We start from the raw sequence: 15,551 nt of genomic DNA on the forward strand, positions 1-15,551 counted from the left end.
TCACCACCTTCTAAAATCTGATGTTAAAATAGAAATCAAAGACAATAGGAATAAAGTCTAGGAAAGAACTTTTTTCCCAGAATCATCCATTCATTTGAAAAACTTGAATATTAATAAATCTGGATAAGTATTTATAAATTAAAGTAATATACCTACAGAAAAACAAAGCACACAAATCACAAATGTACAATAAGGTAAGTTTTCACAAAGTGAATATACATGTGTGACCATCACACAGATGAAGTTACAGAATATTACTCGTTCTTCTGTCTTTCATACAGCTCCTCCTAGTGTGTGTACCTCCCTCTCAAAGGTAACCTGTGTCCTGGTGAACACTGTAGTTTAATTTTGCTTTTCTTTTAAAATTTCATATAAAATAGAATCATATAATTTTTGTACCTTTTTGAGTCTGGCTTCTTTTGCTGTTAGTGTTATTGCATATGTAGTGATAATTTGTTCACTTTCATTGCTGAATAGCACAATGTTGTATGATGATTCTATAATTTATCTGATCCTTCGACAGTGGTCATCTGAGTTTCTGATTGGGATTATTACATCTGATGATGCTGTGGACATTCTTGTACATGTCTTTTGGTATTCATATATACACATTTGTGGGGGTATAGCATTTTTATTACTTTTGAACATCAGCAATAATAATTTCGAGTCAACAGGCATGTATTTTAAGCTGTTGTCAGTAGTCTAGCAGTATTGCTACATTCTCAGGTGTACTTTTATTAAGGAAAGTTATGGGCCTTCATGTACCACCTAATTGCATGATATTGCTTCTGAGGCTATTCCATTCCATGGGCTGAATCAGAATTAATTTAGGGAGAGGCCTGTTGGACCTAAATTTTACAGGGAAATACTATTTTTTTCTACTCATATTTTCTTCCTTGTGATGGGAGCTAAGTATTGCAATGCCTGGCTTCTCTTTACCGAGTTTAATCCTTTGATTCCTCATTGTCGTTCAGTTGCTCAGTGGTGTCCCGATTCTTTGTGACCCCATGGCTTTGTGACCGCCAGGCTTCCCTCTCGTTCACCATCTCTTGGAGCTTGCTCAAACTCATGTCCATTGAGTCGGTGATGAGGTGATTCCTCACTAGGTACTTGGAAAACTTTATTTGTAGGATATTAGAACTCAATATGGGCTTCCCAAGTGGCACTAGTGGTTAAGAACTGGCCTGCCAGTGCAGGAGACATCAGAGATAGGGGTTCGATTCCTGGGTCAGGAAGATCCCCTCGAGGAGGGCACCACAACCCACTCCAGTATTCTTCCTGCCTGGGAGATCCCATGGACAGAGGAGCCTGGTGGGCTACAGTCCATAGAGTTGCAAAGAATTGGACACGACTGAAATAACTTAGCACAGGAGTCAATACAGAGCCCAGCTTTAAAATTGCAAGGTCTTCTGGCTTGGTAGCTTTTTTTAAAAACTGAAAATTACCTATTTTTCCATAGTTTGTTAATTCTGTGGAGGGAAAAATTTACTTTGAGCGGCCTCCTGAAATGTAACTTATTTGTCTTCTTCATTCTTCCCCACTAAAAATCTCTTTGGTCCTCTCTGCTATATTCATACTCAGGCTTCCCTACGAGAAGTCATTGATGGTTACTTCTTGGGGATCTGATCTCTGGTTCCAAATACTTGTACTGAACAGTGGTTAAAGGAGAGCTAGACCCCTTCTAAGATAAATGTATTGAACAGTAAATGTTGTATACATTTTCAAGAATAGAAGAACCCAAGGAAATTAGGCAAAGAAATCCTATTATGGATAGTTGTATTCTGTGGCTTTCAAATGAAGAAGGCAATGGCACTCCACTCCAGTACTCTTGCCTGGAAAATCCCAAGGACGGAGGAGCCTGGTAGGCTGCAGTCCATGGGGTTGCTAAGAGTCGGACACGACTGAGCGACTTCACTTTGACTTTTCACTTTCATGCATTGGAGAGGGAAATGGCAACCCACTCCAGTGTTCTTGCCTGGAGAATCCCAGGAACGGGGAGCCTGGTGGGCTGCCGTCTATGGGGTCGCACAGAGTCGGACACGACTGAAGTGACTTAGCAGCAGCAACAGCATGGCTCTCCCAAAAAAAAAAAAAAAAGTCCCTTTTATTGGCATCCCTCTTTCTTTCCTTTTTAAGTCTCACTTGGATGGAAAGGACATTTCAAAAGATGAGAAAAAAATAATAACTTCTAATTAATATCAGATTTCTTTGTTCCTATGAAGAATTTTCAAATGACTTCAGAGAACTGACAACATCTTTGGCAGATGTTTTGTGGAGGAAAAAAAATCTTCACTGTTTATAATTTGAGGTAGGGGTGAGAAGTAAGTGGGGAGGTGCAAAGGCAAAAACTATGTGACATCTCATGTACAAGCTGCTTCTCATGATCACTTGGGATTTTCCACAGGAGATGTTCAAACCAAATAGTCTTTGAGGGATTGTTTGCATGCTCTCTGCGCTGCCCTCCCTTAGGAGGTACAGATTCTAGGAAGAACTTCTCTTTTTCCTTTTCTATCTTTGCCTTGATGGTAGTAGGAACCATTTATATATTATACATATACTCCTCGTGTTCTTCTTTTGTATGTCTTGGCGCCCACTTGTCTGTTTTTTCTAAGTTGTATGGCAGCCACTGTCACTTATCCCGGCAGTCACATAGGATACCCCTCAAAGCTGAGCCAATATTCCTCATTAAACCGTAGTTTAAGGCAAAACTAAATGTACTGTTAGAGGGGCAAAATATATATAAAACATGAAGTTTACCATTTTAATCATGTTTCTGTGTACAGTTCAGTTTCATTAGGTACATTCACATTACTGCACAACCACCGGCACCTTCTGTCTCCAAAATTTTTTCATCTTCCCAAACTGTACCCATGAAACAGTAACTCTCCATGCTTCCTTCTGCACCCTCAAGCATGGTGACAGTCACTGGAAGCCACCATTCTACTTTTCTGTCTTCTGAATTTGACTACTCTAGGTACCTTATAGAAGTGGGGTCATAGAATATTTGACCTTTTGTGTCTTATTTTAACTTAGTATAATGTATTCAGGGTTCATCCATGTTGTATGTAACTTGTGTCAGAATTTTTTTTAAGGTGGAATATTTAATTGTATGTGTATACCACATCTATTCATCCATCAGTGGGCATTTCGATTATTTCCACCTTTTGCCTGGTATGAATAATGCTGCTCTAAACATTGGTGTACAAGTATCTGTTTGAGTTTCCACTTTTATTTCTGTTGGGTATGTACCCAGAAGTGGAATTGGTAGATTATGTATTAATTGTACATTTAATTTTGGAGATACTGCCATACCATTTTACATTTCCACCATAATACCATACCATTTTACATGTCCACCAGCAATGTACCAGGGTTCAAACCTTGTTATTTTTTGTCGTTTTTGATAATAGGCATCCTGAATGGTATGAAGTGGTATCTTTATGTTTTTGATTTGCATTCCCATAGTGATTAGTAATGTTGAGCTTTTATGTGCTTATTGTCCGTTTGCATATCTTCTTGGAGATATGTTTCTCTTCAAGTCCATTGGTGGTTTAGTTGTGGTGGTTTAGTCGCTAAGTCATGTCCGACTCTTGTGACCCCGTGGACGGTAGCCTTCCAGGCTCTTCTGTCCATAGCATTCTCCAGGTAAGAATACTGGAGTGGGTTGCCATTTCCTTCTCCCAGGGATCTTCCCAACCTAGGGATCAAACCCAGGTCTCCTGCATTGCAGGCAGATTCTTTACCTGCTGAGCTAAGAGGACAGTCCTTTACTTATTTTTAAATCAGGTTTTTGTTGAGTTCTTTATGTATTCTCAATATTATTTTCTTTGTGAAATGTATAATTAATTATATGTATTTTAAAGCTACATAAATGTCTATTTGTTTTGAGGGCCTTATTTCAGTTTTACCATATTTGTTAGAGTAAATATTACTCTGTAATCCAGCCTTGAAACAGTAGTGGTGTTTCATCGAGTGCTGACTTAGTACCTAGAACTCTTAGGTGCTGTACACTTTTTTTTTTGGTTGCACTTCATGGCATGTAGGGTCCTATTTCCCCAACCAGGGACTGAACATGCACCCCCTGCATTGGAAGTGTGGGTTCCCAATCACTGAATCTCCAGAAAATCCCTCGGTCTGTACACTTACAAACCTTTTAAATTCTTGTAAGAATTCTGTACAGAGATACTTTCATCTGTGTTTCGAATTGAGAAAACTGAAACAGAGAGTTTAAGTAACTTCTGTTCCTTTGCTTTAAAGTTAGGGTGTGAATTTAAACAACTTCCCTCCTGAGTCCATGCCCGTACGGACTACGCAGCTACCTGTCCCGTGACCTGTATTTGCGACAGATTGTGTGTGCTTTTATCAGATGACACTTTTCACCTCTTAAATATTGCCTTAAAAGGCAGTGCATAAGATCAAGTAAGGTGTCTGAAGGAGTTCTTAGCAAAAATTGAATTCTTTTGCAGAAATTAAAGATGGTTAAGGTTAGGACCTCTTTAAACTTCCATAAGTTGCATCATATTTTCCTATGTGGAAGTGTCTGTTTTCCATAAGGGTGTGAATTTCTTTATTTGGATCTGGCATATTTTTTCGTGTATTATTTCCCCTAGTGAAATTTGTTTACTGAGAACATTTTGTGGGGTAAAATTTTAACTTATATGTTTTTCTCAGTTTTTATTTTAAGCCACCCTTCTTTTAGACTCAATATATGAGTGGCCTTAACTGATGTTTAGATATTGCAATTTTATTTGGCTGTTTACCTAAGCCAAGCCTAGCTAGTAATGAATAAAACATCTGCCAGATTATATATAATACATTCTAGAGCAAAATGGAATTCTGCTGCTGCTCACCATTATCACTAATACTGATAATTAGTGGGAATGGTGTGTATATATATATATATATGTGTATATGTATGTGTGTGTATTATTTTATATACACACTTGGGGAGGGGAATGAAAATATATATCTCATTTTTCCATTCAAAATTAATACTTCTGGGAATTCCCTAGCAGTCCAGTGGTGGCAGCATGGCCAAAAAAAGAAAAAAATTAACGCTATTAATTGGATAGCTCTTTTTACTTTTTTCTTTTCTTTGTGTTTGTGTCTGTAGGCATGATTGTGAGGTGCTATGTGTAACCAGCAATCCAAGATTTAAAAAAATTTTTTATTAATACAAATGATGCTTTATTGAATATCTTTGTATACAAATTGTTGCATAGTCACATTTGTCTACCTGTATAATAAATTTCCCGAATAGAGAGTGCTAGGGATTCAAAGGAATGCACATCTTGAATTACAGTAGATGCTGCCAGATGGCTTCCAAAAAGATTGCACAGATTTAAACTCCCCACAGTGCATGAGAGTTCCTGTTTCTCCACTTGTACATCAACACTGGGTATAATCAAACTTTACGTCTATAGCAAGTTGTCACAGGAGCATAAGAGCTGTGCCAGGAAGCTGGCCGTAGAGCCTCTTATCACCTCCAGTGAATGTTTGTTTGTCACCACCAGGTTCTGTGGCGATTAGTGTTAAGCCAGCACCTAGATCAGGTTAGTGCTTCTCTGCCTTTTTTGTTTTGATATAATTTCAGTTTACAGAAAAATTGCAAATATTACAAAATATTACAAAGAAGTTCAGCCAGATACTTCAGTTATTAGCATTTTACCACATTTAGATTATCCCTCTGTGTATCTACACACAACACACACACACAAAATCTTCTTTTTCCTGAACCTTTTGAAGGTAAGTAGACATCATTCCCTTTTCTTCCTAAACACTACAGTGTTTCTAAAATTAAAGACATTCTCTTATTTAATGCCTGTACAGCTATCAAAATTAGATATTAAAATTTATATGATCCTATTTTCTAATCCACCATTTTATGCAGATGTTGTCACTTAATTTCCTTTTCTAGCAGAAGTAAATCCTGGATGGTCTGTTGTTTTCAGTGATCATGTTTCTTCAGTCTCTTCTAACCTGAGCAGGTTTCTCAGTTTTTTGGTCCTTTACAACCTTGATGCTTGTAAAAGTATAATCCACTTATTTTGTTGACTCTTCCACGATTTAGGTTTGTTATGTTTCGTCTTGTTTAGCTTCAAGTTGTGTTTTTGTCAGTGAAATTACAGAAATGACACTGTGCTCTTGCCATGCTAGGAGGCATTTGATGTCATTTTGTCCTTTTCAGTCTTTTGGCATGAAATTGAAGTAGCTGTGCAACATTTTACTGCTCTCTCTTGTTGAGGCCATAGATTTTAAGACATATACTTTTCATATAAGGTCTTTATATGTGATGTTCATGGATGCCAGGGTTCTCAGCTCAGCTGTGCTGTCTGGGTTGTGAGGCCTATGGCTATCACAGATTTAACTGGAGCAAATCCCTCTACAGGTATGAGTTTTAGGAAAAGCACCTTTTTCCTAATCTGATGTTAGCTTTGGAGATACCTCAAAAGCCAGATGCAGAGAATATCTGGAAACCATGTTCTCGGTCACTCCTAGTTTGTATCTTTCCACTCTTCCTGCTTCTTTACACAGACTGATGACAGACTAACAAAGTTTTTGTTGTTTTAATTGAAAAAAAAAAGGTAGAATAAAGGGATTTTAAAATTAAGGAAGCAATGCCTTTCAGATATTCTGTGCAGTATACTAGTAAGAAGGGGAACATGTTTCTTCACCTGATGGGGCCAGCTGCAAGTGTGGCATGTGCCATAAAATATTTGTTCTAATAGAAAATGTTTAGTAAGTGTGGTTCAGGAGAATGCATCATGACTTGACCGTCTTTTTTTGTTGTATCCAAGCCCACTAGTTATACCTTGACAGGTCTTAAGGTAAGAGTAAGTTAAAGCTAAAAATTGAATTGTGGACAAGGTGTGGCTTGTCTTGCTCAAAGTTATTTGACTCAATACATAGAGTGTTTTCTGTCATAGATACAGAATGAAGCTTTAGAAGTGAAGATGTTACATGTTTACTTGAACTGTATTTTTAGATTGTTCCAATATTAGTCTTTTTAATCATATTCAGTAAGTATAATGTTTTTTTCTAGCTTTTAAAAAAAGAAATTACATTGATGAACGTCTTTGAATATACACCGTTGTCCATTTGTCTTAACTGCATGTCAGTGCCGTAAGGGAATGGATTTTGTGTCTCTTTTTTTCACTGATTTATAGCAAGTACCTATACTTGGTACATACTAGGTGAATGAATGAATCTGAGGACAAAGATGGTATGTTACATGTAGCCTTTTCTAATTAGCCTGCTCTGTTTTGGTGAGTAGATTGCTCAACAACTTTCTGGTACCTATTGCTTTGTTTTTCATATTATATGTTAGCACAGACTATGGGGATCATGTGTATCATCTATTTGTTTCTTTCTCCTGGTGGAATGATCAGGTATGGATTCTTGAGGGTATCAATCAGGTTTCCTTATTTTTCCCTTGTTAAATGCTGTTTTGTTTCACTGTCTTGAACCATGATTCAAAAATTCTAGTACTCAGGCGCTTGAGCCGGATCGGGCCGCCAGCGGTCCGGCCCGGTGGGCGCAGAGGGTCCTGTCGGCGGCGCCGGGGAGCGACTAGCTTCCCGATGCTTCCGCCCTGGCTCCCGCCGGCCCGGCTGTGCGCTTAGGGCCCGGCTCCGGCCGCCTGAGGCGTCCGCGTGGCAAGTCCCGCGGAACGGAGCGGCTGGAGCGCGAGGCGGCGACTGCCGGGAGGAGGATGGGGGCTAACCAGTTAGTGGTGCTCAACGTGTACGACATGTACTGGATGAACGAATACACCTCTTCCATCGGAATTGGAGTTTTTCATTCAGGAATTGAAGTATATGGCAGAGAATTTGCTTATGGTGGCCATCCTTATCCCTTTTCTGGAATATTTGAAATTTCCCCAGGAAATGCTTCTGAACTAGGAGAAACATTTAAATTTAAAGAAGCTGTTGTTTTAGGGAGCACTGACTTCCTAGAAGATGATATAGAAAAACTTGTGGAAGAATTGGGAAAAGACTACAAAGGCAATGCCTATCATTTGATGCATAAAAATTGCAATCACTTTTCTTCGGCTTTATCAGAGATTCTCTGTGGGAAAGAGATTCCTCGCTGGATCAATTGGCTTGCCTACTTCAGCTCCTGTATACCTTTTCTACAGAGTTGACTCCCAAAGGAGTGGCTCACACCCGCAGCCCTGCAGTCCAGTGTCAGCCAGGAGCTCCAGGACGAACTGGAGGAAGCAGAGGACGCTGCAGCCTCGGCCTCCATGGCCAGCACCCCCGCAGGCTCCAGACCTGGGCGCCACACCAAACTATAATCTCCAAAGTCACACATTCAGAACTGTCTGTGACAGTTGACTATCACTAGAGAAAAGTAAAAGAATAAACGTCCTTTGGATATTTTGTATGCAAAGATGGCTCTCCCCCAAATCCCAGTTTTTCAGCTCAGGATTATATTTGTAATAAAAAACAAAACAAAACAAAAAATCACTTGGCTCAGGAGGGGGAAAAAAAAATTCTAGTACTGTTTTTGAACTGTATACTACTTAGAGAAGATTTGGTATGAAGTGAAGTGAAGTTGCTCAGTGTCCAATTCTTTGCAACCCCATGGACTGTAGCCTACCAGGCTCCTCCGTCCATGGAACTCTCCAGGCAAGAGTACTGGAGTGGGCTGCCATTTCCTTCTCCAGGGGATCCTCCTGACCCAGGGATCGAACCCGGGTCTCCCGCATTGCAGGCAGATGCTCCACTATCTGAGGCACCAGGGAAGCCCGACAAGTGTATAAAACAAGTGTACTTTTCTCAGCTTGCTGTTCATTCAGTGTTGTATTTGCATGAAATTTGACTTCATTAGCAGTTTGGATTGTTCATGCTCTCTTCGATGTTACTTCAGTTAATAATTTGCATTAAGCAGAAAACTTGTGAAATTCAAAATACTAGAGGAAATTACTTTTAGTTTTACACCCAAGGGCAGAATAGTTTCCCACATGATTTGAGCCGGCTTTTGCATCTAGAAACTCAAGAGTTCTAATATCATCACTAGACAGTATCCTAGCAGTGTAATTACTAAATTATTCTATATTCAAAGTTTTTTCTTTTCTTTCCATACCTCACCTTTTGGTTTTTGACTTGATTTTTCTCTTGTGAAGCATCTGTTAGCTAGAAAAGGTGTTAAGATGGTGAAGTTTTGATAACTTTATCGTGTTTATCCTCAATATGTTTGTGATCATGTACTTCCTTAACAGATTGGTTAATATAGAAGAAATGTATCTGTTGTGGGGGAAACAATATTACATGTCCACCATGAGCAAAAAAGAAGTAAAGTATGCAAAGTTCAACTCTTTTACTTACTTGAAAATTCTGATGGATTGGAGGATATGTGGGAACCTTGTATAAGTAGGAAGTATATTTAGTGATTGATGGAAACTTTTGAAAAATTTCAGCACTGCCAGGTGTATGGAAACAGATACAGTTAAAATAATATTTTCCCTAAGCTGAAACTTTTGAACTGTGGTGTTGGAGAAGACTCTTGAGAGTCCCTTGGACTGCAAGGAGATCCAACCAGTCCATTCTGAAGGAGATCAGCCCTGGGATTTCTTTGGAAGGAATGATACTAAAGCTGAAACTCCAGTACTTTGGCCACCTCATGCGAAAAGTTGACTCATTGGAAAAGACTCTGATGCTGGGAGGGATTGGGGGCAGGAGGAGAAGGGGACGACAGAGGATGAGATGGCTGGATGGCATCACAGACTCGATGGACGTGAGTCTGAGTGAACTCCGGGAGTTGGTGATGGACAGGGAGGCCTGGCGTGCTGTGATTCATGGGGTTTCAAAGAGTCGGACACGACTGAGCAACTGAACTGAACTGAATTGACTGCACATCTTATGAAAGTGTCTTACAGAAGAGTGGTCTAAACTTGATTGATCCGATTTATTTCTGGTTTTCAGTTGTCAACACATGTCAGTAGACATCTTGTTTTAAAAATAGATAAGAAGTAAAGATAAAAATTTTGTAGTGTCCCTACTCCCTACTGCAAAAGGGAGGAATAGGACTTAATCTTTAAATTATAATCAGTCTCTGAGTAATTGTTATCTGACTTGTCATTTCTGCTGAAAACTGGTTATTTTGATTGTATAATATAAATACTATATCATGAATTTTCTTGACTCACTCATGTTCAAAGATGGGCCTTCTTTCTGCAGAAGATAATTCCTGAAGTGTTATGTAGATCAGTAGAGGAAAGTGGCTCTTGATAAGTATAGGGTGCATATAGTATCTTGGTATAAGTTGACAGTTTTAAATATGTAGATCTATGAATTTAACTGAATAATTAGAATCTAGTTCAGTTGTGAGCTTCAGAGTTATGCATTGCGAACCTACTAAACACTTTTATGAATTTTCTCAGAAAACCCTTTTCTTTTCAATGATTAAATTTACTTATTTTTAACTGAAGGATAATTGCTCTAAAATATTGTATTGGTTTCTGCCATAGATCAACATTAATCAGCCATAGGTATACCTATGTATACCTTTCTCTCTCTCAACCTTTCGGCCGCCTTGCTCTGCATCCCAATCCTCTAGGTTGTTACAGAGCCCTCGTTTGCGTTCCCGGAGTCACGCAGCAAATTCCAGTTGGCTGCCTGTTCTACGTAGTATATCTGTGTCTGTGTTGCTGTCTCCATGCCCCACCCCACCTCCCTCCCCACTGCCTGTGTCCATATGAGTCTGTTCTGTGTCTCCATTGCACCCTGCAAGTAGTTTCATAGGTACCATCTTTCTAGATTCCATATTTATGTGTCGAAACACAGTGCTTATTTTTCTTTCTGACTTTCATTCTGTATAATAGGCTCTAGGTTCATCTACCTCATTAGAACTGACTCAAATGCATTCCTTTTTATGGCTGAGTATATTCCATCCTGTATATGTACCACAGCTCCTTTCTCCATTCATCTGTCAATGGACATCGAGGTTGCTTCCATGTCCTAGCTATCGTAAATAGTGCTGCAGGGAACATCGGGGTACATGTCTTTTTCGCTTAGGTTATGTGCCTAGTTGTGGGATTGCTGGGTAATATGGTGGTTTTATTCCTAGTTTTCTAAGGAATTTCCAAGTGACTGAATATATATTCCCACCAACAGTGCAAGAGGGTTCCCTTTTCTCTACACCCTCTCCAGCATTTATTGTTTGTGGATTTTTTGATGATGGCCATTCTGTCTCTTGTGAGGGGATATCTCACTGTAGTTTTGATTTGTATTTCTCTAATGAGCAGTGCTGAACATCTTTACATGTATTTATTAGCCATCTGTATGTCTCTTTTGGAGAAATGTCTGTTTAGGTCTTTTGCCCTCTTTTTGATTGGGTTGTTTGTTTTTGTGATATTGAGTTGTATGGACTGCTTGTATATTTTTGGAAATTAATCCTTTGTCAGTTGTTTCATTTGCTGTTATTTTCTCCATTCTGAGGGTTGTCTTTTCACCTTGTTTATAGTTTGCTTTGCTGTGCAAAAGCTATTAAGTTTAAGTAGGTCTCACTTGTTTATTTATATTTATTTCCATTATTCTAGGAGGTGGGTCATAGAGTGTCTTCCTGGGATTTATGTCATCAAGTGTTCTGCCTGTTTTCCTCTAAGGGCTTTATAGTTTCTTGCCTTTCATTGACATCTTTTATCCATTTGAGTTTGTCTTTGCATATAGTGTTAGGAAGTGTTCTAATTTCATTCTTTTACATGTAGCTGTCCAGTTTTCCCAGCATCACTTACTGAAGAGACTGTCGTTGTCATATTGTATATTCTTGCCTCCTTTGTCAAAAGTAAGGTACCCATAGGTGCATGGGTTTATCTCTAGGCTTTCTATCTTCAGGAGACCCATTTTATTACCCTTCTCCCATTCTATTAGATACAGTAACCATTACGTTTAATGAGATCGGTAGAAGTGTGATGGCATATGCATTAAAGAGAGGATTGAGTTTACAGACACTTACTGGAGATGCTTTATTATACACTGAAGAAGTGATTTAATCTTACTGTCATTTATAAGATTCCTAACCTTCAGATAGCACTCAGATAGAACAGTGCATCATTTTGAAATACTGTTCAAGCTCAGCAGGCAAATCTCTTTTTCATGTTTTCTCTGGGGGCAGGAGTGATGTTGCACAAGCAGCATCTGATTGTTGACTTCATTGAATGGGCAGTTCCGGAAAAGAATGTAGACAGACATTTGAATCAACATTCAGTTGACTTAATCTGATTTTTAAAGCATTTCAGAGTACCAGAAAACAAAGTTTGCTTTTGAATTTTGAGAGCAGTGAATCTTATTAGTTATATAATAGACCTATGTTAAATTATGTGTTAGATTCCAAAGGATGTGCGATGATCAGAGTTATTAGCTAGTATGATTAGTATCATGATTCTAACTGAAAAGTTTCATCTCATTAGTTAGCTTTGTCTCTCTAAAATTTTCACCATTTTAAGCTCTTAGATTCTCTCTATATTCTTTGCTTCTCTTTATAAAGTGTGACTCTGTTCTTAAATATATATATGCAAAGAAGTAATTTAAAGATTGTCTTAAACTTTTGGGGTTTTGTAAAATATACTAAATCTAACCTAGTGAGGCACTTTTAAATTTTAGTCATATGCTGCAATGGCAAATTTAATTAGCCTCAAAAATTGAAAAAAAATCTTTCCTGTGGAAAGTTTCAGGAATAGATTTTTGCCTTTAATTCCATAATTGGAATTCACATCATAGATTAACCAGTAGTTCAGTGTTTTAAAACCTTTGTCCTTCAGCAGCCTTGTTGATATTACTAAGTTATTGTGTTTATAGAAATCAAACAGGATTACTTACTGTTAATCCTTCTGACAAAAACTTGGGATTCTTTACTCATTTGGGGGTGCCGTTTCAGTTAAAGCCACTTTTCAGTATTTTAGGGTTAACTGAAATACCAAAATATTCAAGGGCAATTTCTTATAAACCAAGTTCATAAACAGTGTCATAGAATGTTAAATTACTCAACAGAATGAACTACATGGGATTTTAAGACTTTTGTCATCAATTTAATAATTGTGTAAAATACCGCAAATAGAGTAGAGAACTCTTAAGTCAAATTAGGCTTCTCAAACCCATAACCCGTTATGAGCAAGTCACTTAACCTATTTATAACTGCAGTGTGGCTTTAAAAAGAAAGAAAAATTCTATTGATCTTTTTTCTTCAAGTGCTGTGTGCCTCTGCCCTGTCTTTCAGAAGACCTCATTTTTTATTTCAGAGGAGACAAGTCATCACATAAGGATTAGTTTCTTCTTCCTCTTAAACTTGTTTATCTTTATTAATATCACACTTAATATCATTAGTTATTTTGGCTTAACTTTTATAACTAGAAAACAGTAATAATTACTAACATTTACTAATAATTAATAATTCCAGGTGTTCCAGGTGTTCTGTGTGTCTTCTGTATATTAGTTAGCACTTTTAATCCTTCAGCAACTCCTTGAGGTCAGTAGAACCACTTTGTCAGTTCTGCAGATGAGGAAGGAAACTGAACTAGAGAATCAGATAACTTCAGGGCTGCACGGGAAATAAACACTAAATCATAGATTTGAACTCAGCTGATTTACTCTTGGAATCTCTCTTACCACCCATGCTGTATTCTAATTCCAGCCTAAATTGTGCTAGTCTTTGCTTGTGCTTTTTCTCTTTGCCTTCTCCCAATGTACCGTCTTTCTGTGGTTCTATGCTAGAATATTTAGCATATTTCTTCTTGAAGGGCCATATATTATGAATTAATTAATCAGTCAACATCTAGGCTTAAATCTTAACTTTGCCTGCCACCTAGCTCACTTTGTGACATTAGGCAAGTTGCTTTCTACATCTTTAAAATGTGCGTTCTAGAATTATTTTATAATGGTTAAAAAGGGTTAGCAAAGGGTAAAACATAATGCTTGCCACATGGTAAACATCTGTGAGATCTATACCCCCTTGGGCTGTGAGGAATTTTTTGAATGCTGCAGATTATGTGAGACTGGAAGATCATCTTTTGTTAGGTGTTTTAGCAAGGCGTCTCTGGGAAGTAACTGCTGCTGCTGCTAAGTCACTTCAGCCGTGTCCGACTCTGTGTGACCCCATAGACGGCAGCCTGTCAGGCTCCCCCGTCCCTGGGATTCTCCAGGCAAGAACTCTGGAGTGGGTTGCCTAATTAGTGTAATACACACTCAGTGTGTGGATGTGTCAGTCCTACCTAGGGTCTGTTGTTTTGTTTAGAAACAATTTTAAACTCTGTATTTTGTTACTACTGAGTGTTGGTATTTACTGGAGGATTTCTTTTTACAGTGGCCTTTAGTAGGGTTGAAGTATAAGTCGTAAAGGAGGTTTCATGGTGTCTAAAATGTTGTAGACTATGTCGTATAGCCTATTTATTTTTTTCTTATTTCTTCTAGAAAATTTGGTGAGCGGCCTCCACCTAAACGACTCACTAGGTAAGCATTATATTAGTCTTTTACCCAAACGTTTTATGAAAGTGTTATATCCTGTCATTTTGGAAACTCTGTTAGGTTTTATTGAAAAGAAGTTACTCACATAATGGTATTTAGATCATAAGCCTATTTCCATCTTCCCTTCCTTGTATCACCCCCTTTTCTCTCCTACATAAAGCAAGATAAGATGATACAGTTCAAAGGGAAAATGAAACCTTTAAAGAGTTAATATTGAGTATTATATTGTTAATGTAACAAGGACTACAGCATAAGGATAGTTTCCTTTGTCTAGTTTCATTAGCCAATCAGAATTTGTTGATTACAACTGGGACTTGAAAGATACTTCAATGTTTTTAGAAAGAATTTTAGAACAGATTTTATACATTTTAATGAGACTATAAATATTATACTGTTCTAATTATATAATTTGTACAGTGTGCATTTTAATTACATGTTAAATTTAAAAGTGTTAGTCTTGAAAATACTTTTTAAAATTTCTGATAGCCAGTGATTGTAAAATAGAAAGGAAGATGCTCAGTTCCACTGCTATAGTCCTGGAGATAATGCCACCCTGCCTTGTTAATATCTATAGAAAATTGTATGCATGTATAAACAGAGACGTGTCTTTTTTTTTAAAGTCTAGCATCATACTCTCAACATTGTTCTGTTAACTGTAGATCTTCTACCTTGCTCTCTTTAGTGTCTTCATAATTTTTCATTGTCTTCCGACCAGTCTTTATTTAATTCACACACATGGCTATTTGGGTCATTTCCACGTTGTTGCCATTATTAAAAAAGACGTTTCACGCAAAGAATGATGGGGACCTGCCAGAAGGACACACAAAGGGAGCCAGTTTGAAGAGGCTTCTTTTAGCCAAATCATGGACACTTTGGTCATCAAAGTAAATAATGACAATAATAGATTAAAACCCACAAAATAAAATGACAGTTTAGAAGTCTACGCTGGGTTAAATAATTAAGTAAGTGGAGGAAAGGCGATAGCTTCCCTTTACAGAAGAATTCCGCCTAATGAACGCAGAAGAAACGGTGAAGCTTACACCACACAGTGGCAGCCACTACAGTGATCGTTTCGGGCAGCGCCATCAG

General features: G+C 38.0%; 2 protein-coding genes across 4 annotated transcripts in view; both read left to right on the forward strand.

Annotated features, from left to right (window-relative positions):
* The window catches only part of RBPJ (recombination signal binding protein for immunoglobulin kappa J region), a 119,194-nt gene that overhangs the window by 60,915 nt on the left and 42,728 nt on the right, over nt 1-15,551 (forward strand). For all 3 annotated transcript variants that reach the window (XM_018049350.1, XM_013964571.2, XM_005681488.3), the window contains one exon: nt 14,409-14,447. In XM_018049350.1, coding sequence (XP_017904839.1) covers nt 14,409-14,447 — 39 coding nt within the window. The remainder of the gene's footprint in view (nt 1-14,408; nt 14,448-15,551) is intronic.
* Nucleotides 7,113-8,485, forward strand: LOC102184796 (desumoylating isopeptidase 2). Its single transcript, XM_013964572.2, is given in 1 exon segment — nt 7,113-8,485. A coding segment is annotated over 1 exon segment (585 nt). The 5' UTR covers nt 7,113-7,711; the 3' UTR covers nt 8,297-8,485.

This window comes from Capra hircus, chromosome 6 (assembly GCF_001704415.2).
Source record: "Capra hircus breed San Clemente chromosome 6, ASM170441v1, whole genome shotgun sequence".
Taxonomy (NCBI): Eukaryota; Metazoa; Chordata; class Mammalia; order Artiodactyla; family Bovidae; genus Capra; species Capra hircus.